The sequence below is a fragment of the Panthera tigris genome, chromosome B2 (assembly GCF_018350195.1).
Source record: "Panthera tigris isolate Pti1 chromosome B2, P.tigris_Pti1_mat1.1, whole genome shotgun sequence".
NCBI classification, from domain to species: domain Eukaryota; kingdom Metazoa; phylum Chordata; class Mammalia; order Carnivora; family Felidae; genus Panthera; species Panthera tigris.
Window position 1 is genome coordinate 3,119,812 of NC_056664.1, and position 27,953 is coordinate 3,147,764.

The 27,953-nt window shown below is 44.2% G+C and overlaps 1 protein-coding gene and 1 long non-coding RNA gene across 8 annotated transcripts; one reads left to right on the forward strand and one right to left on the reverse strand.

The window, feature by feature from the left end:
* On the forward strand, nt 1-27,912 carry ZNF184 (zinc finger protein 184). 6 transcript variants are annotated; one of them, XM_042985459.1, is made up of 7 exons: nt 1-69; nt 601-756; nt 1,963-2,058; nt 12,733-12,800; nt 20,283-20,409; nt 20,709-20,804; nt 25,009-27,912. In XM_042985459.1, exons 3-7 carry the CDS (start codon nt 2,043-2,045, stop codon nt 26,964-26,966), a joined length of 2,265 nt encoding a protein of 754 aa, XP_042841393.1. In that variant the 5' UTR covers nt 1-69; nt 601-756; nt 1,963-2,042; the 3' UTR covers nt 26,967-27,912. The 6 variants fall into 6 exon arrangements, with proteins under 6 accessions (XP_042841393.1, XP_042841391.1, XP_042841394.1 ...); XM_042985457.1 differs by lacking the exon at nt 1-69 and adding an exon at nt 223-314; XM_042985458.1 differs by lacking the exon at nt 1-69 and adding an exon at nt 276-365.
* LOC122238503 lies at nt 18,047-24,405 on the reverse strand. 2 transcript variants are annotated; one of them, XR_006217429.1, is made up of 3 exons: nt 23,892-24,405; nt 22,651-22,972; nt 18,047-18,946 (listed from the first exon to the last, which is right to left on the reverse strand). It is a non-coding gene; the product is annotated as an uncharacterized LOC122238503 (long non-coding RNA). The 2 variants fall into 2 exon arrangements; XR_006217428.1 differs by lacking the exon at nt 23,892-24,405 and adding an exon at nt 23,528-23,866.
* Nucleotides 27,913-27,953: the final 41 nt, after the last annotated feature.

Genomic DNA, 27,953 nt, shown 5'->3' on the forward strand with positions numbered 1-27,953 from the left:
GTGCCGGTCCCGGCGCTTCCGGACGCGCGAGCTGAGAGTGTGGAGCGCCCTAGAGGGAGGGAAGCCCAGGTATCACCATGGCAACCGCCAGCCTTGCGGCTGCGTGACGTCATCCTCCTCGCCCCGCTGGAAGCGGCCTCTGCGAGAGCGAGCTGGGGAGTCCTCGGAGGGGGCGCCCCTCGCCTCCCTCCGTGCGGGGCGGTTCCGCCCTGATCCCTTGGAGGGCTTTGTTCTTTTGTTCCGGTCTGGGAGGAAGGACTGGGAGCGGGCCCCGCCCCGCCGCTCCACCTTCCAGCGTTTCCACCCCGCAACAGGTGTGTCTTCCGTTCGCGAGCCGGGGTGTGAGCCCGCAAGTGTGCACGGAGGTAACGGGCCGGGTCTGGGGGCGCCTCTGGCCAGACTGCAGGGTGGGCACCAAGGGGTTTTTGAATCCGGGGCTGAACCTGCGTACTCGAGCTCCACTCTCTTTTTGTTCAGCGGGAGTGCCTGTTTGGTGGCTCTCGGCGGGCACTTCTCTTTTCCAAGCGTCTCTTAGCCACTGTGCAAAACTCAGAGGTGCGATTGTGACGCAGGCTGCTGACCCCGGGCTGTGTCTTTTAGGGCTGCCCCGCTCCGCCCGTGTAAGGGCTCAGCCGGCGCAGACTCCTGGCCGGACAGCTGAGCCCCCCCAGACCGAGGCCCCCGCTGGAAGGACGCTGCTTGAGAAACCCTGGTGTCCAGGCTCCGGAGGAACGGAATGAGCTCCTGAGATGGAAGGTAGTGGGGACTGGAGGGGGGATAGAGGGCTGATGGAAGCAAAAGAACAGTGAGGACCGGAAGATCGACTACTTGACAGAACTCACTGGTAGAGGTGGAAGTGGGGGGGGGGGGGGAGTTTATCTTAGGGATAGAGAAAAACTGCATTACATCAAGGGGAGAGATTCTTACATTCATATGGAGAGACTTGCAGGAAGAGTTAAGTCTCCCTGGCTTCGGGATTGGGGAATGAGAAGGAGAGATGATTCAGAATGTCTGTGATCCTCACGTGACTTCTGTTTCTTAAATATGAGAATGGTAAACTTGCAGTCAGAAAAAATCTTGGTAATCATCCCTTCAGTGCAAGAATTAAAGTGTCCCTTGCTGATTGCCGTCTGTTAAGCCTATGCGAAGTGTGGCATCAAACTCCATTTTGGGTGCAGACTGTTCCCTTGTTGGCTCTTTTTTTTTAGTTCCTTCTATTAGGCAGAAGTGCCTAGCCCTGTAACTTCTGTGTTGGATCTTAGTTCTTAGTCTCCGAAAGCAAGAGACTGTTCTCTCTTCCACATTACTGCCCTCCAGAATGTGAATTCAGCTGTTACAACTCCTACTCGCACATTCTTTTCTTTTCTAAGCAAAACCGTCTCAGTTCCGTTGATGGATCTTATAGGACACATCTGGACCTCTTCGACTCTCCTGCAGGAGAGCATGCGTCTTAAAATGCATTGCCTGAAATTAAACATAGTTCTTTACAAATGCTTTGAAAAACACCTAAAAGGACGAATTTGTTTGAATTATATTTCTGCTGTGCAGCATCAGGTTGCGTTTGTTTTGAAAAAAATCAGCGATATTGTGCTGTAAGCCCTAGATCTTTTTTACGTAACTGTAGGGAAGTAGATTTATGCCATCCTGTGTAAGAGAATTGTTTTTTATCCTTAAATATCAGGACTTCACATATATGATTGTTTAGAGGTTTTTCCAGCTTGTCAGAATAATTACGAATCTTCATCTATTCAGTGTTTTTTTTGTTTTTGTTTTTACATATATTTGTTGTAAGTAGGCTCCACACATTGAACTCATGACCTTGAGATCGAGAGGCACAGGGTCTACCGACCGAACCATCCAGGTGTCCCATTTATTCAGTGTTTTAACTGTCCTTTCTAACTTTATCTCACTGCCATATTTAATGAATATTCCTTTTCTTTCTTTCTTCATGTCCTTGAACAGGTTCAGAGTAAGGACAGAGCCCTGTGACCTGTCATTATAGACTTTCCTCTGCATTGTCACTGTCTTTACATTGTTCAGATATGGCCATCAAGTCAGGTTTGGTTTAACCTATTATCATACAGTTCTTTTTTTGAATTTATTTAACATCATTAGAAGTCTTAATATTTCTTGTATTATTTATGCAGGTTCGAGATATATCTTATTGATTGTCAGTTTTTTTTTTTTTAGGAGTGCAAAGAATCTCTTCTGTTTCTTACAAGTGCATATCTATCTAAAATTATCTCAAAACAAAACAAAAAGTTTGATTTTAAACATCAGCTGTTTTTTTTATATCATCGAAGAACAATTATAGATTATAATAAAAATAACAATTCCATAAAAATAACAATAGCATCAAAAATATGAAATGGGAGAGGCGCCTGGGTGGCTCAGTTGGTTAAGCATCCAACTCTTGATTTCGGGTCAGGTCATGATCTCACGGTTTGTGAGACTGAGCCCTGCGTCTGGCTCTGCACTGAACAGCATGGAGCCTGCCTGGGATTCTCTCTCCCTCGCTCTCTGCCCCTCCCCCGCTCATGTTCTCTCTCCTCAAAATAAATAAATGAGCATTAAAAAAAACAAAACATTAAAACATATGAAACAGGAATACATCTAATATGTGTAAGCTCTGTACACTTAAAACTACAAAATGTTTCTGAGAAAAAGTTTTTTCTAGCTATATTTAGATATACTTGACTCATAACATTGTGTAAGTTTAAGTTGTCTATAGTGATGATTTGATATATATTGGGAAGTGATTACCTCAGTAGGGTTAGTTATCACATCTTTCACTCCACGTATTTGCCTTCTGTGTGTGTATGTGTATATGCATGTGCAGTGAGAACCTTTAAAATTTACTCTCTCAGCAACTTTCAAGTGTATAATACAGTATTGTTAACAGTAGTCACCATGCAGTACATAGATCCCCAGAACTTACAACTGGAAGTTTGTACCCTTTGAGCAGCATCTCCCTATTTCCTCCGCCTCTCAGCCCCTGGAAACCACCATTCTACTGTCTTTATGTGTTCAGCTTTTTTAGATTCCATATATAAGTGAGATCATGCGGTACTTGTCTTTCTTTGTCTTATTTCACTTAGCTAATGTCCTCAAGGTCCATCCATGTTGTTGCAAATGGCAGGATTTCCTTCTTTTTTATGGCGGAATAGTATTCCATTGTGTGTGTATATACACAGATCACCACTGTTGACAGAAATGTAAATGGATATAATCACTATGGAAAACAATACAGTTCCTCAAGAAATTAAAAATAGAACTTCCAAATGATCCAGCAGTCCCACTTCTGGAAATGAAATCACTATCTTGGAGAAGTATCTGCACCCCGTATTTATTATAGTGTTAATCACAATAGCCAGGACATGGAAACAACCTAAGTGTCCATCAACACATGAATGGATAAAGAAAATGTGATATATGTATTTCCATAGTGGCTATACCAATTTACGTTCCCATTAATAGTACACAAAAGTTCATTTTCTATACCTCCAGCAACACTTATTATCTTTTGTCTTTTTGATAATATTCTAACAGGTGTGAGGTGATATCTCACTTGGTTTGGATTTGCATTTCCCTGATACTTAATGATGTTGAGCATCTTTTAATGTACCTCTTTGGTACATTTGTGTTATCTTCTTTGGAAAAATGTTTATTCAGGTCCTCTGCCTATTTTTAAATTGGATTACTTGTTTTTATGCTGTTGAGTTGTATGAGTTCCTTACATATATTTTGGATATTAACCCCTATCAAAGACGTGGTGTGCAGATATTTTCTCTCATTCCATAGGTTGCCTTTTCATTTTATTGATGGTTTCCTTTGCTTTTCTTTGCAGAAATTTTTTAGTTTGCTATAGTTCATGTTTGCTTATGTTGCTTGTACTTTTGATGTCATGTTGAAAAGATCATTGCCAAGACTAGTGTCAAGGAGCTTTCCTCCTAAGTTTTCTTCTAGGACTTTTAGGTTTTAGGTTTTGTTTAAATCTGTAATCTATTTCAGGTTAATTTTCATGATTGGTATATGACAGGATTCATTTTCATTCTTCTACATGTGATTATATCTAATTTTCTTACCATCCTTTTTTTTTTGAAAGGCTTTTTTTTTTTTTTTTTACGTTTATTTTTGAGACAGAGAGAGACAGAGCATGAGCAGGGGAGGGGCAGAGAGAGAGGGAGACACAGAATCTGAAACAGGCTCCAGGCTCTGAGCCGTCAGCCCAGAGCCCGACGCGGGGCTCGAACTCACGGACCGTGAGATCATGACCTGAGCGGAAGTCGGATGCTTAACCGACTGAGCCACCCAGGCACCCCATCTTACCACCATTTTTTGAAGAGACTATTCTTCCACCATTCTTTCCCCATTGGGTATTCTTGGGTCCCTTGTCAAATATGAATTGGCTAAACATAAGAAGGTTTACTTCTGGGCTCTCAATTCTGTTCCATTAGTTTGTGTCTCTTTTTATGCTAGCACCATATTGTTTTCATTGCTATGGGTTTGTAATATAGTTTGACATCAGAAAGTGTGGTGCATCCTATTTTGTTCTTCTTTCTCAGGATTGCTTTGTCTTTTGGGGTCTTTTGTAGTACCATATGGATTTTAGGATTCTTCTTCCTATTATTCTGAAAAATGCCATTGGAATTTTGATAGGGATTACATTGAATCTGTAGACAGCTTTGGGTATTATGGACATTTTAACAATAGAAATTCTTCTGATCCATGAACATGGGATACCTTTCTATTTATTTGTGTCTTCTGTGATTTTTTTTTCATCAGTGTTTTGTAGTTTTCAGAGTAGAGATCTTTCACCTACTTGGTTAAATTTATTCCTAAGTATTTTATTTTATTGTTTTTGATGCTATTCTAAATGGGATTGTTTTCTTTTTTTTTTTTTTAGATACTTCATTTTTAGTGTTTAGAAACACCACTGATTTTTGTATGTTGATTTTGTATCCTGCAACTTTGCTGAATTTGTTGATTAGTTCTAACAGTGTTTTTGGAAGGCAGCTGTGCTCACCACTATACCACTAATGCCTAACAGTGGTTTTGGTAGTTTTAGGCTTTTCTCTATATAATATCATGTCATCTGCAAACATAATTTTACTTCTTCCTTTCTAATGTGGATACCTTTTATTTCTTTTTGTTGTCTAATTACTCTGGTTAGGACTTCTAGTATTATGTTAAATATGTTAAAAAGGTGAGAGTGGGCCCCTCCTCTTGTCCCTTATCATAAAGGGAAGTCTTTGAATGTTTACCAGTGAGTATGATGAGTAGGTTTGTTATATATGGTGCTGAGTTTGAAAAGTATTGGTGTTAAAAATTGTTGGAAATATTAGGTAGAGTTCACCAGTGAAACAGTGGGCTTGTCTGTTTGGGGGGAAGGTTGATTACTGATTCAATCTCCTTACTCCTTATTGGTCTGTTCAGATATTCTGTTTCTTCATGATTCAGTTTTATTGGGTTGTATGTTTCCAAGAATTTATTTTTTATAGGTTATCCATTTTTAAAAATTTATTTATTTAGAGAGAGAGTTGAGTGTGTGCAGGGATGGATGGGGCAGAGAGGGAGAGAGAGAATCCCAAGCAGGATCTATACTGTCAACTCAGAGCCCAACATGGAGCTCAGTCTCACAAACTGAGATCATGACCTGAGCTGAATTCGAGTCAGATGCTCAACCAACTGAGCCAGCCGGATGCCCTGATATAGGTTATCCATTTTGATGGCATAGTAGTTTCTTGTGATCCTTTCTGTGGATCAGATTTCTGTGGTATCAATTTCTGTGGTAATGCTTCCTTTCATTTAAGCTTTTTCTCTTTTTTTCTTAGGTTAGCTAAAAGTTTTTCAATTTTGTGTGCCTTTTCAAAAAACCAACTCTTAGTTTCATTGATCTTTTCTATTATTTTTCTGGTGTTTATTTCATTTACTTCTGCTCTGATCTTTGTTATTTCCTTTCTTCTGCTAACTTGGGACTCAGTTTGTTCTTTTTCTAGTTCCTTGAGTGCAGAGCTAGGTTGTTTATTTGAGAACTTTCTTTTTTCTTAATGTAGACATTTAGCGTTAATTCTCTCTTAGAACTAATTTTGCTATATCTGATAAGTTTTGATATTTTGTTTCCATTTTTATTTGTTTCGAGATATCTTTTGACTTCCCTTTTGATTTCTTCTTTTACTCTTTTGGTTGCTCAGGAATATGTTGTTTTGTGTCCACATATTTTATTTATTTATTTATCTATTTTTACATTTATTTTTGAGAGACAAGAGCATGAGTGGGGGAGGGGCACAGAGAGAGAAGGAGGCACAGAATCTGAAGCAGGCTCCAGGCTCTGAGCAAGCGGTCAGCACAGCCTAACGCTGGGCTCGAACCCATTAACCGTGAGATCATGACCTGAGCCGAAGTCAGACACGTAACTGACTGAGCCACCCAGGCAGCCCTGTGTTCACATGTATGTATTTTTAAGTTTGTTTATTATTTATTTTCAGAGAGAGAGAGAACGTGCATGCACGCACATAGGGGAGGGACAGAGAGACGGGGAAACAGAATTTAAAGCAGGCTCCACACCATCAGCGCAGAGCCCAGTGTGGGGCTCGAACTCACAAAACCATGAGATCGTGACCTGAGTTGAAACCAAGAGTCAGATGCTTAACTGACTGAGCCACCCAGGCACCCCTGTGTCCACGTATTTTTGAATGACCTCCAGTTTTCATATTATTGTTTGAGTAGATAGTGGGTATGATTTTAGTCTTCTTAAATTTACCAAGACTTGATTTGTGATTTTTCATATGATCTATCCTGGAGAATGCCCCTTGTGTCCTCAAGAAGAATGTGTATTTGGTGGTGTTGGATAGAATGTTGTATATATGTCTTTTAGGTCCATTTGGTCTAAAGTAGGTTCAAGTCCAGTGTTTCTTTGTTAATCTTCTGTCTGGGTGCGCTACTCGTTGCTGAAAGTGGGGTACTGAAGTCTTCTACTATTATGCATTGTTGTCTATTTCCCCCCTGAAACCTGTTAGTATTTGCTTAATAAGTTTAGGAGTTTTGATGTTAGTATGTATTTGTAATTATTATATCCTCTCCATGAATTGACCCCTTTATCATTATATAATGGCTCTTTGTGTCTCTTTTCACGATTTGTGACTTTAAGTCTATTTTGTCTGAATCACTCTAACCAGCCGCAACGTAAAATCTTTGGAGAAGGTGTGTGCCGACTTGATCAGAGGTGCCAAGGAAAAGAATCTCAAAGTGAAAGGACCGGTTCGGATGCCCACCAAGACTGGGCTTGGTATATGTATAGCTACCTCTGCTCTCTTTTGCTTTCCTTTTGGATGGAGTATCTTTTTCCATCCCTTTACTTTGAGCCTAGTGTGCCTTTAAAATTGAAGTGAGTCTTTTATAAGGCAGTATATCAGTTGGGTCTTATTTTCCTTTATCCATTCAGCCACTGTGTTCCTTTTGACTGGAGAATTTAGTCCATTTAAGTGAAGACCTACTATTGCCTTATTAGGTTTTTTTGTTTCTTTTTCCGGCTGTTTTGTACTTCCCTGGCTCTTTTCTTCCTCTTTTGCTGTCTTCCTTTGTGAACTGATCGTTTTCCATAGTGGTATGCTTTGATTTCTTTAACTTTTGTGTATTTACTGTAAGTTTTGCTTTGTGGTTATCCTGGGGCCTACAGAAAACATCTTAGAGATAAAACAGTCTGTTTCAAGCTGATAACCAACTAAACTGCGATTCCATACAAAAACTCTATCTTACTACTGCCCTTCCTATTATCTGTCTTTGACATCACAGTTTACATCTTTTTATATTCTGTGTCTATTAATAAATTATTGTAGTTAACGTTTTTGTCCTTTAACCTTTATATAAGAATTAAATGTTGAACACACAACCATATTACAGTATTAGTGTTCTGAATTTGACTATATACTTATCTTTACCAGTGTGTTGGGTTTTTTTGTTTTTAATTTTTCCTTATTCATATTAGAGAGAGAGACAGAGTGTGAGTGGGGGAGGAACAGAGAGAGAGGGAGACACAGAATCTGAAGCAAGCTCCAGGCCCTGAGATATCGACACAGAGCCTGACGCGAGGCTTGAATTCACGGACCGTGAAATCATGATCTGAGCCTAAGTTGGATGCTTAACCGACTGAACCACCCAGGTGCCCCATTTACCAGTGTGTTTTGTAATTTCATGTTTCATGTTATTAATTAGTATACTTTTACTTCACCTTGAATGATGCCTTTCAGCATTTCTTGTAAAACAACTCTAGAGGTGATGAACTCCTTCAACTTGTGTTGTATAGAAAAGTCTTTATCTCTCCCTCATTTCTGAAGCATAGCTTTGCTGGGTAAAGTATTCTTGGTTTGCAGTTTTTTTCTTTTAGCACATTGCATATATTATCCCACTCTGTGCTGGCTGCACTTTTTTTTGCTGAGAAATCTGCCAGTAGCCTTCCCAGGACTTCCCTTAAATGTGAACAAAATTTTTTTTTCCCTGTTCCTACTTTTATAATTTTCTCTTTGTCTTTGATTGTAGACAGTTTTATCATTATGTGTTTTAGAGAAGATGTTTTTCAGCTGAAATTATCTGGAGACCTGTGAGCTTCATGAACTTGGAGGTGTTAGTCTCTCCCAAGATTTGGGAAATTCTTAGTTATTATTTCTTTAGATAAGCTTTCTGTTCCTTATTTCCTTTATTCTTCTGGGACTCCACTAATGTGTAGATTGTTTTTCATAGGCATTCTTTTTTTCCTTTATCTTCCTCTGAATGGATTATTTCGATGTTTACTTATTTTTGAGAGAGAGAGAGATGGGAGTGAGTGGAGGAGGGGCCGAGAGAGGGAGATACAGAATCTGAAGCGGTTTCTTATCAGCACAGAGCCTGACATGAGGCTGTAACTCCCCATGAGATCATGACCTGAGCCAAAGTCGGACGCTTAACTGATGGAGCCACCCGGATGCCCCTGAATGGATAATTTCAAATGACATGTGTTCTACCTCACAGGTTCTTTCCTCTCCATGGTCCAGTGTGCAATAGGTGTCTTCCATTGCATTTTTCATATCATTCATTATGTTCTTTGGCTCTAAAATTTGTTTTGTTTTGCTTTGCCTTTTGTTAATGATGTCTGTCTATCTGCTAAACTTCTAATTTTATGTATTGTTTTCCTAATTTAATTTAAATATTTTTCTGTGTTTTCTTCTAGCTCACTGAACATCTTTAAAACAATTATTTTGAATTATTATTTTTTTTGTCATGTAAGTCATAAATCTCCATTTGTTTGGGGTTAGTTAAAGGAAAATTGTGTTCCTTCAGTGGTGTCCCGTTTTCTTGGTTTTTCGTGTTTCTTGAAATCTGGTGTTCCACCTTTGCATCTCCTGTCTTTACTTACTGGTTTCAGGAAAAAAAATACCTTCTGTCAGGGATTCTGAGGCTTTCTCTGACCTTCTATGGCTATGTCTGCCCCACATTTCTTATTCCCTCTTGGTTGGGAATTCTTAAAATTGTGTGCCTTCTCTCAGTCCTGCAAAGCCAGGCTGAGTGCTGACAGACTCCCATTTGCTCTCCTTGGTGGTGCTGAATGCTCAGGGCTTAGTGCTTTCTCTCAGCCCTGCAGGGTCAGGTCGGCCCTCTGCATGTGCTCACTAGTTGTCTACGGAGTCTCGCTCTCCCCTCCATCAGGAGTGTCCATAGGGAGCCAGCCATAGGGCCAGGGGTGTTGTGGGGAGGTATGTAGGGCACCGGGGGTGCCCATGGGCTAGTCGGGGGTATCTGCAGCTGGAGCGTCCCCAGTGGGTTGGCTTCCTGAGGGCCCATGAAGTGGCTTGTAGGATCTGTGGTCCTTCATTTCCCTCTGAGAGCACCGACTCCTGTTCTCTCAGCTGCTCTCTGTCCCCCAGTCACACGGTCTCTGGCTGGGTGGGAAGGAAGTGGTTCTCGTTGGCGGGAAGCTGAATACTCTCACAGTCTCACTTTCCCCTGTGGGAGAAATAAAGGGCCTTGAAGGTCTCTCGGCCCTGAGCTTTACCCCCTTGGGGGTGGGGGGTGATGCAGATAAAGTGAAACTGCCTCTTGCATCTTCGGAGCATCCGGTCCTGGATGTGCTGAAGCTTCTCTGCTGGGCTCCTGGACTTCCACACAGACACTGTGAACCATCCCTGGGTGATTGTCTGAATCGTGTTCTTTGAGGGAAGATGATAGAAAACTCTTACTCTGCCACGTTGATGACATCCTTCTCCTCAGTTCTCTGCCTATCATATCTTTTATAAACGTTCTTTTTAATTCTGAGTTCCTCAGAATTTTTGCCAGAGTAATTTCATTGTAAGTCTTTGCCTTTTGTTTTCTTTTTGGGATTTTTCAGTTGTTTAGTTAGGATTACTTTCATGAACCTCCGTCCCTTATAGTCCTGATACCTGTAACATTTAGTGAGCATCTGCTGTTGCCAGGCACATACTTGCTTTCTACAGGTGTCACTGGTGTTGGTTCTGTGGGTTTCTGTTACTTGAAATCAAAAGCATCTTACCCATGTTTCTCATTTCTGTTTTCCTAAAGTTTTGGGTACATAGCTGTACATGGTCATTTCCTTCTGTCCATGGATGGATGCATGGATAAAGATGTGGTACATGTATACATAGATATATGCACACAATGGAGTATTACTCGGCAATCAAAAAGAATGAAATCTTGCCATTTGCAACTACGTGGATGGAACTGGAGGGTATTTTGCTAACCAAAATTAGAGAAAGACAAAAATCAGATGACTTCACTCATATGAGGACTTTAAGAGACAAAACAGATGAACGTAAGGGAAGGGAAACAAAAATAATATAAAAACAGGGAGGGGGACAAAACAGAAGAGACTCTTAAATATGGAGGACAAACCGAGGGTTATGGGAGGGGTTGTGGGAGGGGGGAGAGGGGAGGGGCTAAATGGGTAAGGGGCACTAAGGAATCTACTCCAGAAATCATTGTTGCATTATATGCTAACTAATTTGGATGTAAATTTAAAAAAACAAGAATTGTTATCAGCAACACTAAATAAAAGAAAAAAACTTAAAAAAAAAAAAAACTCTTGGGGCGCCTGGGTGGCTCAGTCAGTTAAGCATCCAACTTCAGCTCAGGTGAGGATCTCCGGGTTTGTGGGTTGAAGCCCCAGATCAGGCTCTGTGCTGACAGCTCAGAGCCCAGAGCCTGCTTCAGATTGTGTGTCTCCCTCTCTTACTCCCCCTTCCCCACCCCTGTCTCAAAAAGTAAACATAAAAAAGTTTAAATAAAAACTATAAAATCACATCTTCATTTTTTTTCCTCAAAATTTCTATTACAGATCAGTTTTCCCTTACTGATCAAATTTAAGTCTAGAATAGTAAACAGTTCCTTTTGTTGCTTCCTCTGTTTTCTGAGAACTGGGCTTCCCTGGTAACCATTACTCTGAATAGACCTCCCCAAGAGCAATGTTTGTTTTTGTTTGTTGACATATCAATTATATACATAAAGTGCACAAATCTAGAGGATAGTGCTTGATTAATTTTTATGTATCATATACCAGTGTAATCCCCACCACATTAAGGTATAGAATGTTTCCGATGCCCCAGAAGTTTCTCTTGTGCTCCTGCCCAGTTGTTATCCCTCCAGAGGTAATCACTGTTCTATTACCATAGACCAGTTTGGTCTGGTTTTTTTTTTTTTATTTAAGTGAAATTATATAGTATGTGTCTTTTTTTATGTTTTTTGTTTTGCTCAGCATTATGAGTTACATCCATGTTATCTGGTGTATTGACAGCTCGTTCTTTTATATTGTTGAATAATATTCTGTTGTATGAAAATGTCATGGTTTATTCATGTTGAAAGATGTTTGGGTTATTTCCGGTTTGGGGCTATCATCGGTAAACCTGCTACGAACAGTCCTGTACAAGTGTTTAGGTGGTTGTAAGCCCTCACTTCAATGATTATAGGCACACGAGTGGAATTGCTGAATTCACAACGAACGCGTTTAAAGTCAGTATATACCTGCCAAACACTTTTTCTATGTGATTGAGAAGTTTACAGGCAACTGCACAAAAGTTCCAGTTTCTCTGTGTCCTTGCCGCAGTTAGTACTGACCAGGTCTGTTTAATTTTTAGACAGTCTAGCGGGTAGGTAGTATGACTAATATATGCCATTGTGATATTTAATTTTCATTAATAGCAGAGTTTCAAAGGGCCTGGGAAGTAATCGTATCTTTTTTTCATTAAAAAAAAATGTTCATATATTTTTGAGCGAGAGAGGGAGGAAGAGAATCCCAAGCAGGCTCTGCGCTGTCCGGGCGGAGCCCCATGCGGGGCTCGAACTCATGAACCACGAGATCGTGACCTGAGCCGAAATCAAAAGTCAGATGCTCAACCGACTGAGCCACCCACGTACCCCTGGAAATAATCATTTTTTATTCAGATGTTGGATATAGCAGAGAAGGCAGCAGAAATACTTTGCCTCACTTAACAGGGAACATAGATTGAGTTGAAGGATGCTGTTAAGTCTAGAGACAGAACTGTGAGAGTAATGCTTTACCTCCCGAGCCTACCGATGAGGGTGCCATGGCGCTAGTCAGCATTTATCTTGTTTCTTTTTTTGGATTCTGAGAAGTAAAGGAAATGGCATAATAGTTCCTGCTATTCTCACGTAGAAAGATAATCTGGATTTAAGATTGCAGGGACCAACTAATGTTGACACGACTCACTGTGGTTTTTTCTTCTCCAGATCTGACCTCTTCAGAGTCCACCCTTCTCCCAGGGGGACATACTCTCCTCCCACCGGCCAGTTTTCACGTAAGTCGGAATTATCCCAAATGCCATTTTAGTCCTTCGAGTGGATTGTGTATTTTTTGCTGTGGGGTATGTTCATTTAAAAGCCAATGTTGGGAATTCATTCTGGGCTCCCACCTGCCCAGTGACCTTGTTCGGACCTCTGCCTCTCCAGCTTGACTGACTCGTTTGCGACTTAACCTCTTGCTTCGTATCTTGTCATGCTCCAACAGTGAGAGAGCAAAAGAAGATCAAGTCTTGATTTGATCCTTAACTTGAATAGGCCAAATGACCGCTAAAAACCAGAACAGGTAAATATAAAACAGGTTAAATGAGTACCATGAAAATAGAGAATGCAAAAAGTGTGTGGTCTGGCGGGGTCAGGAGAGTTTCATGGGGGATAAGGGATTTGTGCTACCTGTAAAAGGATGGGTGACATTTGGATATATTTTTTTAAATGTTTATTTATTTATTTTGAGAGAGAGTCAGTGAGTGGAGGAGGGGCAGAGAGAGAGAATCCCAAGCAGGCTCTGTGCTGTCAGCGGGGCTGGAACTCATGCACCGTGAGATGGTTACCCGAGCTGAAATCAGGAGTTGGACGCTTAACCGACTGAGCCACCCAGGCGCCCCTCGGTATGGAGAAGATTTTGAGCAAAGGTTCACAAGTAAGAAAGGTGTCACATAGGGTTCATGAAGATTGTGGGAGCTGGTTTCTTTGGGCAGATGGTAAACAAATGGTTGAAGAAGTTGGAACAGGACAAGCCTCTGATGTCTAGACGAGGTGTTGAAGGCTTTATTCTGTAGGCCATTCAGGAACCATTAGTGGTTTCTGAGGAGGAATTGGACAGGACCATGTTTTAAGAAAAAACAGTCACTGAGAATTTAGGAAAAAAAGGTAACCATTATTCCACCAGGTATAATTAACCTCAAGCCCCCCTTTAATCAGGCTCCTTTTTCTTAGATTTTTTTCCCCTACTTCTTGTCCCACAATGTAATCGTCAAAGAAATGACCCCAGTTCTTCCTACTTTGAGCTCAGACTCAAAGACTCTGGTAGGTCTTTATTTTTTATTGGTGAATGATATGATAATAAACTGTGTATATTTAAAGTGTATAACTTGATAAGTTTTGACGTACACGTGCACTCATGAAACCGTCACCACAGTCAAGACAGTGAAGATACCCAACCAGAGAACATTCTCTGTGTGACTGAATCTTTTTGAATCTGAGACTTTTGTTCTCATTATAGTCTATCTTGGTAAATGAGCAGTGAGCACTTGAGAAGAATGTGTATTTTTTCAGGTTGTTGGGTAGAGGATTCTAAGAATGTATTTGTTTCCTTTTACAAGCTTAATCGCTTGAACCCACACACTTACTGGCTTAGTTGCAGGGGTCAGTAGGCTGGGCTGCATCCTCTGAAGGCTCTAGGGCAGAATCTGTTCCCTTCCTCCAGCTTCTCGAGGCTGCCTGCATTCTTTGGCTTGTGTCCCCTTCCTCCATCTGCAGACCTCTCTGCGACTCTGACTTGTTTCCCTCTTCACATCTGCCCTGTGACCTTCTTGCCTCCCTCTTGTAAGGACTCTTGATTACCTTGGGCCCCTCATGCAATCTGGGATATTTCCCCACCGGGATCGCTTCTGCAGTGTCTCTTGTATTAGATAATAATTTCATAGGCTTTAAGGATTAGGATGTGGACATCTTTGGGAGGGCCACTATTCCATATACCACACGTGTCATTTAGGTCAAGTTGATTGTTGTTCAAGTGGGTTTTTTTTTAATATATATATTTTTTTATTTTTGAGAGAGAAAGACACAGTGTGAGCAGGGAAGGGGCAGAGAGAGAGGGAGACACAGAATCCGAAGCAGGCTCCAGGCTCTGAACTGAAAGCACAGAGCCTGACCTGGGGCTTGAACTCATGGACGGCGAGATCATGACCTGAGCCGAAGTCAGACGCTTAACAGACTGAGCCACCCAGACGCCCCTCAAGTGTTTTATATCCTTACTGATTTTCTACTTGTTTTATCAAATGTTGTGATAGGGATAGTGAAATTTGGGGCTGTTATTATATAGATTTGTCTATTTCTCCTTGCAATTCCATCGGCTTTTCCTTCATGTACTGTGAAGCTGCTTCTAGGTGTGTAAACATTTAGGATTGTTATGTCCTCTTAATCGCCTGACCTTATTTATCATTGAGAAATGAACTTTTTATTTTTTATGCCTGGTAATGTTGTTTGTCTCGAAACTTACTTTGATATTTGCTTGGTGTCAGCGTAGTGTATCTTTTTTCATCCTTTGCTTTTATTTTACTTGGGTCTTTATATTCAAAGTGAGTTACTTATAGACAACATGTAGTTCATTGGGTTTTGCTTTTTCTGTCCAGTCAGGCAATCTGCCTTTTCGCTGGGGTGTTTAGACTATTTATTTAATGTGATTTTATATCTAATATGATACATTTACATTTAATGTGATTGTTGAAGTGATTAGTGTAAGTCTGTCATCTAGCTTTTTTTTCTTATTTGTATTGCCTTCATTCCCTTTTTCCTCTATCCGTACCTTCTTCTGGAAACTTAATATTGCTTAGGATTCCAGTGTGTTTTCTTCACTAGCTCACTGGCCATAACCCTTGGTTATTTTAGCTGTTGCTTAAGGTATACACATTTATTGCCATTTACTTTCAGGCGAGGCTCCCCTTCAGGAATAATGTAAGAACCTTCCAGTAGTGCACTTCCAGCCCACTCCTCCCAGTTTTTAATGCAGTTATTGCCATATATTTGTTTTTCAAGAAATTTTGTTTTTTTCTTAATATTTTTTTAATGTTTATTTTTGAGAGCGAGAGAGCGTGAGCTGGGGACGGGCAGAGAGAGAGGGAGAGAGAATCCTAAGCAGGCTCCGCGCTGTCAGCGCAGAACCTGACTGGGGGCTCGAACTCACGAACCATGAGACTGTGACCTGAGCCAAAACTAAGAGTCAGACACTTAATCGACTGAGCCGCCCACGTGCGCCCCCAGACACGTTTTACTTGTACACCTGTTATAAATCCCACAATACTTATTTTTGTTTAAGCAATTACCTTTTAAAGAGCTGGAAAAAATAGTAAGAAAAATTTATATATATTTATCCACCCAACTACTATTTCTAGTGTTTTTCATTCTTTATGATGTACATCAGTGATTCACAATTATGGTGATTTTGACCCCTGGGACATTCGGAAATGTCAGGAGACATTTTGGTTGTCCTGACTCAGTGGGAAGTGCTGTTGGCGTCCGGTGGGTTGATGCAGTGATGCCCCTTCCCCCCCGGATTATTTAAAAGAATGATCTGGTCCAAAATATCAGTAACAACAAGGTTGAGAATCCTTGGTGTAGGCCCTTATTTTCATCTGGTATCATTTCTTCTTCTGCATGAAGGTCTTAAGATTTCTCAGAGCACCTTCGTAGCCACGGAATTCCTCCCAAGTTTTTATATCTGAAGAAGTCTTTATTGTGCCTTTGTTTTTCAGTTCTACATTGACCGTTTTCCTCTCTACACTGTCTATTCTGTTCTATGCTGTTGTTGCTTCATTTTCTCCCCTGTGCACTGCTTGCATCGAAAAAGCTGCTGTCATTTCTCTGTTCCTTTATATTTATTCATGTGCCCTGTTTTTCAGGATTTTCTCCATCACTGGGTTTGAGCTGTTTAATTAAGATGTGTCTCAATGTAGATTTGTGTCTCTTATACTTGGAGTTCATGGAGTTTCTTCGATCTGTGGGTTTACAATTTTCATCAAGTTTAGAAAAAAATTTATTTCTTCAAATTTATTTCTTCAAATGTTTTTTCTGCTCCTCTCCTCTTCTTTTTTCAGGGACTCCAGCTACACACGTAATGGGCCACTTGAAGTTGCCCAGAGCTCCCTGAAGCTATATCTTTTTACATGTTTTTTTTCCTGTTTCACTTTTGATAGTTTTTATCTCATTGTCTTTGAATTTATTAATCTTTTCTTCTTCATCCCTAATCTGCCATGAACGCTATTCAGTGTGTTCTTCGTCTCCAGACATTCTCATTTTTAGCTCTAGACGTTCCACTTAGGTCTATTTAAAAAATGTCTCGCGTGCCTCTATTAGCTTTTTGAACATACGGAATACGGCCAGAATAATTTTTAATGTTCTCATCTGTTAATTCTAGCATGTGTGTTAGTTCTGGGTTGGCTTTAACTGGTTATTTTCCTCATTATAGGCTGTATTTTCCTGCTGCTCTGTATACCTCATAATCTCTGATTTAAATCTCTGATTTAACTTTGTTGGGTTCTGCATAGTTTTGTGTTCCTGTCAAATATCCTTGAGCCTTATTCTGGGATGCAGTTATGGTGCCCGAACCAGTGTTTCTTTCAAATCTTGCCTTAAGGTCTGTTAGGTGAACCAGGACAGTGTATAGTCTAAGGCCACTTATTGCCACTCTTGAGACACGACCTTCCTGCGTATTCTACCCAATGTCTAATGAACTATGAAATTTTCCACTTTGATGATGGGAATGGAGACTGTTTCCAGCCCGTTTTGAACGCCAGTACCGGGCGATTCTCTCCCTGCCTCCGGTGGCCTCTTCGCAGCCACGCGCGGTTGGGTACTTGCTGGAAGCTCAAGCGGGAGCCTCTGCAGTTCTTCTGGCTTCTCTGCTCGCTGTCTCCTCTGCGGCCCTCTGTCCCGTGGGCTCTCGAGGCAGGAAGTGGGAGCAGCTGTACGTCCCACCTCACTGCTTTACTGATTCTTAGGGATGGCTGTCCTTTGTTGTAGGAGATTCGTGGTCTTGGAAACTGTTGTTTGATATGTTTTGCCTGGGATTTTTTGGTTATTTCATGCAGGAGTGTCAATCCAGTCTTGTTACTCTCATCTGGACCACAGCTTGATCTTCTTGAAGTTTTGTGGGGTTTTTTGATGTTTGTTTATTTTTCAGATAGAGAGACCGCACGAGCAGGGGAAGGGCAGAGAGAGGGAGACACAGAATGCAAAGCAGGCTCCAGGCTCCGAGCTGTCAGCACAGAGCCCAACCCGGGGCTCAAACCCATAAACTGTGAGATCATAACCTGAGTTGATGTCCGACGCTTAACCGACTGAGCCCCCGAGGCGCCCCTTGCGGTTTGTTTTTGATCCCTAAGCTTTCTTAAGGCTGGTCTAGCCTAGCCTTACTCTGGGTCCATTTTTCGGGCTGTCCACGACCACCCTTGAATTCAGTGATTTGCCAGAATGACTCGCCCAACTCGGTGGCAAGACTTAGGGCTAAAGATTATTACAACAAATGACACAAAACAGCGTGAGAAGGGAAAAGATCACAAGCGGAATCCAGAGACCTCAGGTACACGCGTCCGAGTCCTCCCTCTGTGACGGTCACGCAGAGGCACTTCCTTTCCAGCTGGGACGCACGGACAGGGGAGGAGACGGGAAGCCTGCTGGAGTCCTGAGCGGCTCTGAGCGGCTGTGGCACAGACCCCAAAGTGGGCGCCGTGTGCGCGTGTCTTCACGTGCGGACAGGTCTGGAAAGTGGCGCGTAGGCACACGGTAACACCGCCGTCGGGGACTCCCAGGCATTCGCTTCCAGGGCTTGTTCACGTGTCCCTGCAGCTTAGCAAGGGCCGAACAGCCCAGACCTGCCGCAGTTCCTCTGGCCTCGCTCCTGGAATGTGCCGGAACGGTATGGGAGTGGAGCGTGCGCGTCCCCTCCACTCTGGCTCTGTCACCGCGGCAGCTGCCCGTGTGACAGAGCTTACGCCATAACGTGCACGTTCCTCCGCGCGCAGTCCGGAGCCTCCGGCGTGGCCTCGGGGGGACGCCCGGCGGGGATGGGCCCTGCCTCCTGCTGTAGGTCCCTAGCGCCTCCGGGCCGGAAACGAGGGGGTGCGGGGCTCAGGTGATCGGCTCCCCTCTCTCCGTCTGCCTGCTGTTCAAGTGCCAGCCTGTTCGTTTAGGGGCGTGCGCTTGCTTGCACCGGGAGAGCCCGTCCGGTCGCTCTGCTGTGGTTAGAGGCAGAAATCTCAACAGTTATCAATTTCAAACCAAATTAACTCACCCGGTTTCAAATGCAGAATCAAGACAAAAGTAGGACGTCCCCCGTACTGCCTCCGAGTCCCACCACACAGCGCCACTGATCTTGTTTGGTTGTGTCGTCTCGTAGGTTTTTTTTTGTCATTTACATAGAACTTTCCTATTCGTAAGAACAGAACCAGGATCAGGCCATGTATACTGATCTTCGTATCCCACGTCATTTCCTAATTAGCGCACATCGAGCTACTTCACTTAAAAGTCCGAGTCAAGTGCGTAGCACGGTTACACCACAAAGTCTGTAAGCACTGTCCTATTAATGGGCATTTAAGTTTGCTTGTTTTCCCTCCACGGTGTTGCGAGGGGACTGGTGCGTACGTCTTTGCATCCGAGGTGCTTCTGGGGAATAAATTCCTACAAGCAATAACGCTGGACTCACGGATACGTGCATTTAAAGTTCTGATGGATCCCGTCAGATTGCCCCGAGACAGACCGCGTGTCCCTGCCACGCTGCACATGCGCGCTGCCCGCGGCGCTAGCCGGCCTGAGCTCCTCCCACCGTAGTGGCGGTGGAGTGGGGCATTTTTTCATGGCTTATTTAACACTGTCGGGTGAATTGCCTGTTTGGGTTGTTGGCTTTTTTTTTTTTTTTTATTGATGTGGATTCATCGGGCTTCTTTTGCTATTGGTGGGATCTCAGAATATTACCTTTTATGGCTTATTTGAGAAGTTTTACACATTTATGTGGCGATATGGGTCAGTCTTAGGATGTTTGCTTTCTACACTGCAAGATTATAAACCCTCTTATTCTATTTTTGCTTTTTCTTAAAATTGAATTTCGACTCAACAGAAACATTTGTGTGCCATGAAGAAACCCACCTTCATTTTCTTCTCTGGACAGTCACCTTATGATACCGTTTGGTGACTAATTCCGCTTTTTCAAACTGATTTGATGGTTGCTTAATCCATATATTCAGTTCTTATAACCATGGGTCCGTTTTTGGACTGTTTTGCTACATTGAGTTTTATTCCTTACTCGGCCACTCAGTTTTAATTTATCTTAATCTCTTGGTATACATCTTGGTATACTTTGAGATGTGATAGGGAATTCTCCTCCCCAGATTCTTTCAGAAACATTTTTGATTGTTACTGAACATTGTAGGTAGTAAAACATTTCATTTTTGTTAGTAGGTGTATTAATACTTGATAGACCTTAGAACACAGAGGTGATGATGACTGACCACAACAAAGGCCTCCATTGACTTACCACTAATTGTATGCCAGACCCTAAATGTGTCACGTTGACTTCTTATATGGATCTCACAGGGAGCCTACGAACGAGGTACCGTTTTTATAGTCACTTCACAAAGAGGAACCATCAGAGTCCTTTTCCAGATGGCCCCGCAACTGTCTCGCCTTGCTTCTGTCAGTGTTGCCGACTTGGCCCTTTCCCCGGGTTAATGCGTTATGGCTGAGGAGAAATATGTTTGCTATTTCAGGAATCCGTGACCTTCAAGGATGTGATAGTGGATTTTACCCAGGAGGAATGGAAACAGCTGGACCCTGTACAGAGAGACTTGTTCAGGGATGTGACGCTGGAGAATTATACACACCTTGTCTCTATAGGTAAGGGTCTCTCGGAGTTAAGTGTCTGTGGGTGTGGAGGAGGAGGGCTCTCTGCTGAGGTAAGTTTTTGCCTCTAATGAAGTTAAGGAAGCAAAGATTGCTAAGTTTTGAAAAGGTTTCTACTCTCCTAGCAGGTAGAAGTACAACCTAGTAATTTTTCTGAACCCACGTCAGTTTCCAGATTAAACCATGTCTGGGCATTTGGACCGCTGAGGCTTTATGTGCTGTTCAGAGCCGTCGGATTTGTCCCACGGGGCTTTTACTGCAGCCAGACACCTTTTTTTCCCCCCTGTGAGCAGGACTCCAAGTCTCCAAGCCTGACGTGATTTCCCAGTTAGAACAAGGGACGGAGCCATGGGTGGTGGAGTCCGGTGTTCCGGGAGCTACTGGCGGGGGTAAGTACTGGGGACCTGGGGGAAGAGCATCGTCACTTCTAGGCCTCAGCCTGGCAAGAGGTTTTTATGGCTGAAATCTAGATCGATCTGTTTTTCTTGAAAGCAGCTCCCGTGGCGAAACGAGAATCCGTCCGGACTCTTGGGCTTTGTGAGAACACTGGGCTTTCGACATCTGTTCTAGTTTTATATTCCTCTCCCAGGAGGCATCCTTCCTGCCTTGTTCTGAAGGCAACCTCTTAACCTGGACTCCGGTGGGTTCCATCTTTCCCCACCTCCTTTGGGACTCTGATCTCTTAACTATCACCTCGCTTTACAGCCCTACAGGGTTGTTTCCCCCCGTTTTTTTAGATCTACAGGCTCTATTACTAGGCCTTTCAAACGGAAACAGTAACCTAAATTTCTGAATACTTCTACTCAACACTGTTCATCCTTTCGGCCACCATCCAGGCTGCCTCCTTGCCTTCCCAGCCAAACTCTGCACGAGCGAGTCTGTGTCTGCAGTCTTCCGTTTTATTCCTTACGCCTCCGATCCTACGACTCAGACCGTCCTTGAGACTGTAAATAACTTTCTTGTAAACCGTGAATTCCCAACTGCACAGAGAGACCTCTTCAGAGATCTGACCCTGAAAACATATACAGACTTAGTCATACAAGGTAGGGGATAGATCTCCAGAGTCAGTGAGCTGGGGTGGGGGTTCTTTTTTATGGAGAAAAGAAAGTACTCTGTGTTCACATTTGGGAAGTGTTGGATCATCTAAAATTTTAGCAGGTTTCTTGCCAGAAGAACTCAGATTTTCAAATACGTAGTTGGGCATTATGAATTTCCAACAGGGTTGCATAGAATGTCACATTCTTCCTCAAACCCTCACCCTCCCAACAGTGAATCCTTTCCAAACTGCACAATTAAAATATTTCCCTTAGAGGCCCCCTGGGTGGCTCGGTCCATGGAGCGTCTGACTCTTGGTATGATCTCACGTTCTGGGAGTTCGAGCCCCACATCGGCCTCTGTGCTGACATTGTGAAGCTTGCTTGGGATTCTCTCTCCCTCTCTGCCCGTCCCCTGTGTGCACTCCCTCTCAAATAAATTTTTTTTTTTTTTAAGTTTTTGACAGAGACAGAGTGCAAGCATGAGCTGGGGAGGGGCAGACAGAGAGAGACAGGGGGAGACACAGAATCCAAAGCAGGCTCCAGGCTCCGAGCTGTCAGCACAGAGCCTGACGCGGGCCTCGAACTCAGGAACTGTGAGATCATGTCCTGGGCCGAAGTCGGATGCTTAACCGACTGAGCCACCCAGGCGCCCCCAAAATAAATAAATTTTTTAAAAGAAATGGTTTCATGGAACACAATTTAGAAAAGTGATTTAAAAAAAAAAAAACCTTTTATTAAGTCATGCTTACACGTTAACTTTTGGGGAAAAAAATGGTCAAGTTTTATTACAAATTAAAAACGAAGTTTTTAAAAATCCCAACTTGAGCAGATGAAAAAGCAATTTAAAAATATTTAAATATGTATCGAAAAATCCTAGACTTTTCACAAAATGCTTTGGTCATTACCAAAAAGACTTATTTAGGTAAAAATACTAGACCGCTCATGTAGGTGGTGGTTCCAGTGACCTGGTCCGTAGGCAGAAGACAGTCCCTTAAAATATTTGGCTCCATTCTTTGGTTTACTTTTGTTCCTGGGACGTGACCAAACGATGGCCATCTTGTAAGCTGGCCGTTGGTCCCGCCCGCTTCAGCCCTCAGAGCAGACTTCCTCTTAGCTGCGGACCTGGCACTTTTTCCCTCCGTAAAAGCGGTTTACAGATTTACAGGAATGTATAGGTAATCGGAAGCGGTAACAATACCTGCACCGAAGTGGCTCCTGGTCCTTGTATTGTCTTCCTTGCCCTCTTTCTGCCGTCTCCTCTGGGCTGTCTTGGTGACCTGGTCTCTGCAGAATCTTGATGCGTAGCCGCGATCCCTACGGTCTCCCCGGTGTGTGGCAGTCTGCCCGTCCGCGTGTGTGAGTACTTCTCCACGCACAGGGGTGTTGCGGTCCTGCGCTCAGTGCCCACAGCTTCACACTAGTAAAGTGCGAATGCCTTTCTGCAGTAGGAATGGTGTGGTTCAGTCTGGCCTTCTGGAACTTTCTCTGTTGTAGACCCTGGGTCTGGAGTTCTCTCTTGCCTAGCAAGAAAGCCGGATGCAGGATTAAAAATGTGAGAGAGGCTAATGTCGGGAGGAAACAAGAGCCCCGGTCTTGCTTCGTTTTTATTAGGATCAGGAGGCGTACAAGCCTGGGGACGGGTGCACACAAAGAGACCGTGAAATCCATGAAATCGTGAAGGTTAACTCACGATGGGCGTGGGGGGGAGGGGGTTTGGGTCCGTACAAAACAAACTCCTGGCGGAAGGTTGGGTCTCGGGGACTAGAAAGAGCCTGCACCTCAGGGTCTACAAGCACCTTTCTTTTGCTAATTAGCTCCGCTCTGGGTGACATCATCCCGTGGCGGTCTATAGCCCTCTGTACCTGTTTGCCTAATTGGGTCCTTCCTTCCTGTGAAATCAGCTTCTTGCTACTGTGCTAAGTCGGGGGGGGGGGGGGGGGGGGGGGGGGGGGGGGCTTTCCGCCCTGAAGCCTCATCTTGTTTAGCTCCTCTTGGATGCTGTCATCCTGCGATTCCCTGTTCTTAAACCTCTGTCCTCTCCCGGGCCTCTGCCCCGTTTACCTAATCTCACCCACCTCCCTCGTCTACCCAAGTAGGGCCTTGGGCGTGTTCATCTTATGGTTCCGTGCGCCCTGCGCCTTGGAAACCCAGCGGTGCAGGCTCGGGAGTTCCCGAGCTCAGGCCCCACGGTCCTCCAAGCCTTCCTTCTCTGCCCTGCCACTGCCGTTCTGGTCATTCCGTTGGTTACCGCGCGGACATGACAACGTGGAGAGCACCTCCCGGCTTCCCCTGGGACTCCGGGGCTGGAGACGAGCCGCCGAACGGCCTCACAGGCCGCGGTCTCCACCTGCTCACCGGGAAGCGCTTCCAGGAGCCGTTCCTCACGGGCACGTGCCGTACACGTGGCTTGTCAAGTGCCGTTCTGTTAAGGAAACGTACTCGTTTCTTACGCGGAAGCTTGGCCATTCCCCAAGACCCGTGTCGCGTGGACCTTCCCGTCCCTGCCGGGGACGCGCCGCCGTCAGGAGTCTGCCTGCGCCGTTCGCCAGGGACGGAGGGGGGACAGGAGAGCTCTGGGCGCGTGCTGGCGGGGACCGTGACAAGGCCGGCAGCACGGGGCATTCGGGGTTCCTGGGGGGTCCGCCGCAGCCTCCCGTTGTCAAAGGGACCAAAGAAACACGCTTTAAATGCGGCTTTTTATCTTTCCTGACTCTACCGGCGTTGACAGGCCTAGTTTTAGTTGTCGCCTGTGTCTGGGGCAGCGCTCTGCCTCCTGCTTGTGCAGAAGCCCCGGTCTGGCGCCGCTTCTGTTGTTCGTTTGCTGATAAACTGCCTAGTGTGTAGATCATTACATGTTTGACTCTGCTTATGTTTTATTGAGCCCCTCCCCCGAAACGTTCCTGTCGCTTCCGCAGCTCTGGCTTCCCCTGAAGCTGATCTTTCCTGTTACTTGAGCGTCGTTACAACTTTGGGCATCTACCACCCCCACAAACACCACCCCAGTCTGCTCCGTCACTGCCTTTTCTCGTTCTCAAAATGCCGAAAATTGACCTTGTCATCTGCCTGCCTTGAAGTATTTCCTCTGTTGACAACTTCGCGTCTCTAGCAGAGACGGACTAGATCGTGTTCCAGGCTAAACACCGTGGTCTTAGCCAAGTCTTCCCGGCCTGTCCCTACTGGGAATCTTGGTTCCTCGATTTTTGTTTTGCTGTTCACTGGCAAGGAATCCCAGTTCAGACCACCTCCGTTGGCCTGTGTCTCCTCTTGGCCAGCTCTGTGGTCTGTCCTTAATCTACTGTGACCTCAAGTGGCGTTTCCTTACTGGCTCTTAGAGATTATCTGTGATGTGGAATTAGACATGGTCTCGCCGCTTTCAGATTTTATTTATGGCTATCCTTAGCTCTTTCCAACCTTCTCCTCAAATAATAGGGCTGCGCTCGAAAGTCCTCAGGACTTCCCAAAAGCTTTATTTTTAGCTTCATTAGATCATTCCCACAAGGGCAGTTATTTTTCCCCCTTCTGATTAGAGAATATAGGCATTTTCTTTTTCTTGCAGACCGTGACATCAGACCAGAAGATAGCCGAGCAGTCCCAGAGCCGGACATTTCTGAAGAGCAGCCGTGTCACGGGGCAGCGGGGGAAAACCACAAAAGGGAAGACCCTCGCGGTTCTGACTTTTCAGAAAGTTGGGGGTACGAAGGCAGTCTGGAGAAGCGTCAGGCACACCAGCAGGCGCTGCCAAGAGAAATAAAAATAACCGAAAAGACAATACCCACTTGGGAGAGAGGCCCTGTAAATAAGGACTTTGAAAAAAGCATCAGTGTGAGCTCAAACCTTGTGACACAAGAAACATCTGCAGAAGAGACCGCTACTAAGACGAGCGTCAAACAGAATACAAACCCGGTCAGAAAAGAGAAATCTTGTAAGTGCAACGAATGTGGGAAAGCGTTCAGTTACTGTTCTGCTCTCATTCGCCATCAGAGGACGCACACCGGGGAGAAGCCTTACAAATGTAACGAATGTGAAAAAGCCTTCAGCCGGAGTGAAAACCTTATCAACCATCAAAGAATTCACACTGGAGATAAACCCTACAAATGTGATCAGTGTGGGAAGGGCTTCATTGAGGGTCCGTCTCTTACTCAACATCAAAGAATCCACACTGGAGAAAAACCCTATAAATGTGACGAATGTGGGAAAGCCTTCAGTCAGAGGACCCATCTTGTGCAGCACCAGAGGATTCATACTGGGGAGAAACCGTACACCTGCAATGAGTGTGGAAAAGCCTTCAGCCAGAGAGGCCACTTTATGGAACATCAGAAAATCCACACGGGGGAAAAACCTTTCAAATGTGATGAATGTGACAAAACCTTCACCAGGAGCACGCACCTTACTCAGCATCAAAAAATCCACACTGGAGAGAAGACCTATAAATGCAACGAGTGCGGGAAGGCCTTCAATGGGCCCTCGACATTTATTCGTCACCATATGATCCATACTGGTGAAAAACCCTACGAATGCAACGAATGTGGGAAAGCCTTCAGTCAGCACTCCAACCTCACCCAACATCAGAAAACACACACCGGGGAGAAGCCGTACGACTGCGCCGAATGCGGCAAGTCCTTCAGTTACTGGTCCTCCCTCGCTCAACATCTGAAAATTCACACCGGAGAGAAACCTTACAAGTGCAACGAATGCGGGAAGGCCTTCAGTTACTGCTCGTCCCTGACGCAGCATCGGAGAATTCACACCAGGGAAAAGCCATTTGAATGCAATGAGTGCGGAAAGGCATTCAGTTATCTCTCCAACCTGAATCAACATCAGAAGACTCACACCCAGGAGAAAGCTTATGAATGTAAGGAGTGTGGGAAAGCCTTTATTCGGAGTTCGTCTCTTGCTAAGCACGAAAGAATTCACACCGGTGAGAAGCCCTATCAGTGTCACGAATGTGGGAAAACCTTCAGTTACGGCTCCTCCCTGATTCAGCACAGGAAGATACACACCGGAGAAAGACCTTACAAGTGTAACGAGTGCGGGAGAGCCTTCAACCAGAACATACACCTCACGCAACACAAGCGGATTCACACGGGAGCAAAGCCTTATGAGTGCGCGGAGTGTGGCAAAGCCTTCCGGCACTGTTCCTCTCTTGCTCAACATCAAAAGACTCACACGGAAGAAAAACCCTACCAGTGTAATAAATGCGAAAAGGCTTTCAGCCAGAGCTCTCACCTGACTCAGCACCAGCGAATTCACACGGGAGAGAAGCCCTACAAGTGCAACGAGTGTGACAAAGCCTTCAGCCGCAGCACGCACCTGACCGAACACCAGAACACGCACACGGGGGAGAAACCTTATAACTGTAACGAGTGCAGGAAGACTTTCAGCCAGAGCACGTACCTCATCCAGCACCAGAGGATTCATTCGGGAGAGAAGCCTTTTGGATGTAGCGACTGCGGGAAAGCCTTCCGATACCGCTCTGCTCTCAACAAGCACCAGAGGCTGCACCCGGGCATATGACCCTTGCGGGAACATCACAGACGTGGCGGACGTATTTGCTCCGGTCTGTCCTTTGGTTAAGTGCTGAAGATGCATAAGTGAGAAACTGCCTAAAAGATGTTAACTTTTCACGGTCACACTATGGAAGGGAAAGTACACTGGGCTGAAGTAATCCAGTGGTTTTCAAGCAACTTTGTGACACTGGAAAATTCGACTGTTTTAAGCTTCACTTTGCTCATTGAATGAGGGGATTTGGAGTGGATGCTTTCAAAGGTTGTTTGGAATTTTATATTCCACTTTTGTGTGTTCACAGTGTACTCTTGAACGGGGTCACTGCACGTCAGCATTTTGCTGTGTCGCATCTAGAGTGTGTATATTTATGCATGTTTTGCCAATAGAAAGCGTCTGTGCTTCAGTAACCAGGCTGGGGATCTATTATGCTTTTGTTCTAATGCATTTAAGTTGACTAACTGGTTCCTAATAAAAAGAACTGTAAAGCATTCTTAGATTAATAACTCATTATTATACAGTGGCTTACGTCAGTGTAAGCGTTAAACCTTCCTGTTATTTTCTCTTCTGGTTTTAACGTTCTAGCTCATCACAACCTACAAAGATCCTCTTCTGTACCTGAAACCAGTGTTATTTAACCCTCATCGCATCGTGGGATCACTTCAGGAACTTTGTAAAATTCTGTTGCCAAGGCCCTGTGCTCAAGAGACTGGCCTGGGAGGTTAGACCAGGCACACTCCTGCCGCGCACCCTGGAAAGAACAAGGGGGCAGATTTCATTCCCCTTCCTTGAATTGTAGCTTCTTCCTGCGGCTCCTCTCACAAGCCTCACAGATTGGCTGCTGTACACAGTATAGTTTTTGTAATATTTTGTAAGTTGGGTTCGCACAGACTCTGGGATGTAGAGTCAACTTATTTCCTCACCACAGTGCAGAAATTAAACAGCTGTGTAAAGGTCATTTTACTTGCTTTTCCTTGGCCCCCGATTTCTGAAGCAGAC